This window comes from Anarrhichthys ocellatus, unplaced genomic scaffold (assembly GCF_004355925.1).
Source record: "Anarrhichthys ocellatus isolate YVR2014 unplaced genomic scaffold, GSC_Weel_1.0 scaffold270, whole genome shotgun sequence".
Taxonomy (NCBI): domain Eukaryota; kingdom Metazoa; phylum Chordata; class Actinopteri; order Perciformes; family Anarhichadidae; genus Anarrhichthys; species Anarrhichthys ocellatus.
Genome location: NW_022280295.1, coordinates 17,161 through 20,842, shown reverse-complemented (window position 1 = coordinate 20,842; position 3,682 = coordinate 17,161). Strand labels below are relative to the sequence as shown.

Sequence of the window (3,682 nt, the reverse complement as noted above, 5' to 3'; positions counted from 1 at the left end):
GACTACTCGCCTGTATAAACTACGCGACTACTCGCCTGTATAAACTAAATGATCTGTCCATGTTACAGACAGCTGTCTCCTCAGTCAGGACCAAGGCAGCTGTCAGAACTACACCATGATGTGGTTCTTCGACAGCCAGCAGAAGGAATGTTCTCGCTTCTGGTTCGGCGGCTGCGGCGGCAACGAGAACCGCTTCAAGACTCAAGAGGACTGTGAGAACCTCTGTGTGACGAAGAGTCAATGAGGAGGACGAAGAGTCTGACGATAAACCACCAATGTCCGCATCTTCAAGGAAACGCAGCAAAGTGACTTCTCCAGGACTTAAAAGCCTTAATTCATGATTTATTAAAACCCTCAATTCGCCGCAAGGTCAACGGTTCGATCCTTGGCTGAGACATGTCATGTGTTGAAATGTCCCTACATTGAACCCCTAACGGCTCCCCGGGCGCCTGTCATAGGCAGCCGACTGCTCCCTATATACAGGGATGGGTCAAATGCAGAGACAAATTTCCCCCTTAACGGGAGAAATATGGTATAATAAAAATTTAAAATAAAGTTTAAAACCCTCAATTCGTGATTTAAAACCCACTATTCAACATGTTTTGTTCTTTTAACACTAAACTCTGATGGACGTTGGTTCAACTTGACGGACGCTCACTTCTTTTCAGCTGTCTTTATAAAGAAGTTTGACAGAATCAGAAATCAGAAACATTGAAGTGTTTTTAAGTGAAAGATGTAACCATCATAAATGTTTGAACGTAACTGCAGGTAAAGAGGGTCGATTCATTTTATTGTAAAACCTTATCTTGAATTTTCTCCAATTCTTAAAGTGTTTATGATGTAAGATATGAAACCGTTATTTCTTACCGTTTATTGCACCGTTTTATTACAAATAAGTGTTTGTACTTCAGCTTCCAGAAATCCAGCAAACATCTGAGTGTTACTTTCACAGTTTGGTCATCGTAGTAGATGGTAGACGTCAACGTCAAAGTCTGACTTCAGACTCGTCTCCTGACTTCGGACACGTCTCGGGTCTTCGGACTCGTGACTTCGGACTCGTCTCGTGGCTTCGGACTCATCTTCAGACTCGTCTCCTGACTTCAGACTTGTTTCCTGACATCAACTGATGAACCAAACTTTGAAAATAAGAGCCAGATAATGTTGTAAAGGATGAAAGTGAACTGGAGCTGCTGAGGTTAGGGGGTCAACCAGAACCTGGTTCAGTTTGTTCCACTAATATGAACCTGAAGTGGTTTAAGTCTGAGTCTTCAAAGGTCTGAAATGTCTCTGTCTGCGTGTCTGTCTGACCTAAAGATCACTGGTTTATCAAACCGACAGATGGTGCTTCATGTAAAAAACACAATAAAGACTTTAAGAAAAGCTGTTTGTTGACAGATGTCCATGATGAAGAAACCTGCAGCTGGTTAGTGTAAATGATGATAAAGTTAACAGGCGGCACAGAAAGACTGATTTTATATAAAAATATATAGATTATTATTATCTGATTAATCTGATCAGAGCTGAAACATCTGTGATGATTTTGTTTTCATTTGACAGTAAATAAATATGAAGTATTAATGAAATCACTGTGGCCCAATATAAACTTTATATTTCATAGATTAATACATCAGAAACTAATCTGCATATGAATCAAGAATGAAATCACTGTGGCCCAATATAAACTTTATATTTCATAGATTAATACATCAGAAACTAATCTGCATATGAATCAAGAATGAGAAATATCTCAAGTTATTTCTTATTAAAACCACAATCAATAAAATGAGAACAGATGTTTGTTTTTATTGAACAGCTGGACAAACATGAAATGAAGCATAATATTAAAACATATACAGAAAGACATGTTATTTTGGGCTCAAACGTTCAGAGAACCATTATAGTTTAATGTTTAGATATATTATACAGGATAGTGATTCATATTCACACGAGATCAGGTGACTCATTTCATATATTTAATGAGGATTCTGTTCTGATAGAAAACAAATAAAAGATATCGCTCCAGTTAACAGATGATTATTAACATATTCAATTGGAATCAAATGTCCAGTAAAGAGCTGGTTCTGGTCCAGACCAGCAAACTGAGTCTAAAGAAACCGGCAGGAGTCAGAGAGAACGTGTGGGATTCATATTTCAATAATATGGTAATTCAACAATCTGTATTATTAATATTAAACAACAATATTCATATTCTTATTAATAATATCATTAATATTCACAATAATAATATAATTCATATTCGCATTAATAATAATATCATTAATAGTAACACTATTAATAATAATATTTAAAAATAATAATTAAATATAATTATGATACAGGCGGAACCAAAATCTCTTCTACTGAAGTTTTTGAATATGATGACATTTTATGACATCACCCTCCAAAAAAATAAAATCCTCAATTTGAATAAAGTCATTTTTAACCAGATCAATTTCCATAATGTGGATTGAAGCAGAATATTACAGTACATTTAAATATAGTTTGTACGTATTCATATTTTATTCCCTCTGTGAGACGTTTGTGTCTTCAGATGCAGCCAATAGGAGGAGGAGGCGGAGCTTATCAACGACAGGAAGCGCTGAAGAGGCCTAACTGAACTCAAAGTGTTTCTCACTTCCACACTTTGACGATCCCGTCTCTGGACGACGTCACGATGAAGCCCTGCGTCGTCTGAAAGGTGGCGATGTCGGTGATGATGTCATGGTGTCCCACAGGGAGGGATTCTGGGCCTCGACGAGGAGAGTCCTCCACCGCACCGCTCTTCTGTTTACTGTGGATCTCCTGAGGACGTCACAGGGTTCATGGAATAACATGGTTCAGAGGATCAATGAGAACTAAAGACTCTCTTGGGCCACTTCAACACGAACTAAAGACTCTCCTAGACCACTTCAATACGAACTAAAGACTCACCTGGACCACTTCAATACGAACTAAAGACTCACCTGGACCACTTCAATACGAACTAAAGACTCTCCTGAACCACTTCAATAAGAACTAAAGACTCACCTGGACCACTTCAATAAGAACTAAAGACTCACCTGGACCACGTCAACAAGAACTAAAGACTCACCTGGACCACTTCAACAAGAACTAAAGACTCACCTGGACCACTTCAACAAGAACTAAAGACTCACCTGGACCACTTCAACAAGAACTAAAGACTCAACTGGGCCACTTCAATAAGAACTAAAGACTCAACTGGGCCACCTCAACAAGAACTAAAGACTCAACTGGGCCACCTCAACAAGAACTAAAGACTCAACTGGACAACTTCAATAAGAACTAAAGACTCAACTGGGCCACCTCAACAAGAACTAAAGACTCAACTGGACCACTTCAACAAGAACTAAAGACTCAACTGGACCACTTCAACAAGAACTAAAGACTCAACTGGACCACTTCAACAAGAACTAAAGACTCACCTGGACCACTTCAACAAGAACTAAAGACTCACCTGGACCACTTCAATAAGAACTAAAGATTCAACTGGGCCACTTCAATAAGAACTAAAGACTCACCTGGACCACTTCAATAAGAACTAAAGACTCACCTGGACCACGTCAATAAGAACTAAAGACTCACCTGGACCACTTCAATAAGAACTAAAGACTCACCTGGACCACTTCAATAAGAACTAAAGACTCAACTGGGCCACTTCAAT

At 38.7% G+C, this 3,682-nt stretch overlaps 2 protein-coding genes and 1 long non-coding RNA gene across 3 annotated transcripts in view; 1 reads left to right on the top strand and 2 right to left on the bottom strand.

Annotated features, from left to right (window-relative positions):
* LOC116401186 (kunitz-type serine protease inhibitor bitisilin-3) overlaps positions 1-1,585 on the top strand; it is a 2,609-nt gene extending 1,024 nt beyond the window's left edge. Inside the window, exon 2 of the mRNA XM_031879467.1 lies at positions 69-1,585. Within this exon, the coding sequence (XP_031735327.1) occupies positions 69-244 (176 nt within the window). The 3' untranslated portion in view covers positions 245-1,585. The remainder of the gene's footprint in view (positions 1-68) is intronic.
* Positions 1,586-2,259: 674 nt separating this feature from the next.
* pik3r4 (phosphoinositide-3-kinase, regulatory subunit 4) overlaps positions 2,260-3,682 on the bottom strand; it is a 16,231-nt gene continuing 14,808 nt past the window's right edge. Inside the window, exon 21 of the mRNA XM_031879466.1 lies at positions 2,260-2,802. Coding sequence (XP_031735326.1) covers positions 2,632-2,802 — 171 coding nt within the window. The 3' untranslated portion in view covers positions 2,260-2,631. The remainder of the gene's footprint in view (positions 2,803-3,682) is intronic.
* LOC116401187 (uncharacterized) overlaps positions 3,458-3,682 on the bottom strand; it is a 451-nt gene continuing 226 nt past the window's right edge. Inside the window, exon 2 of the long non-coding RNA XR_004213977.1 lies at positions 3,458-3,667. This is a non-coding gene — a long non-coding RNA (uncharacterized LOC116401187). The remainder of the gene's footprint in view (positions 3,668-3,682) is intronic.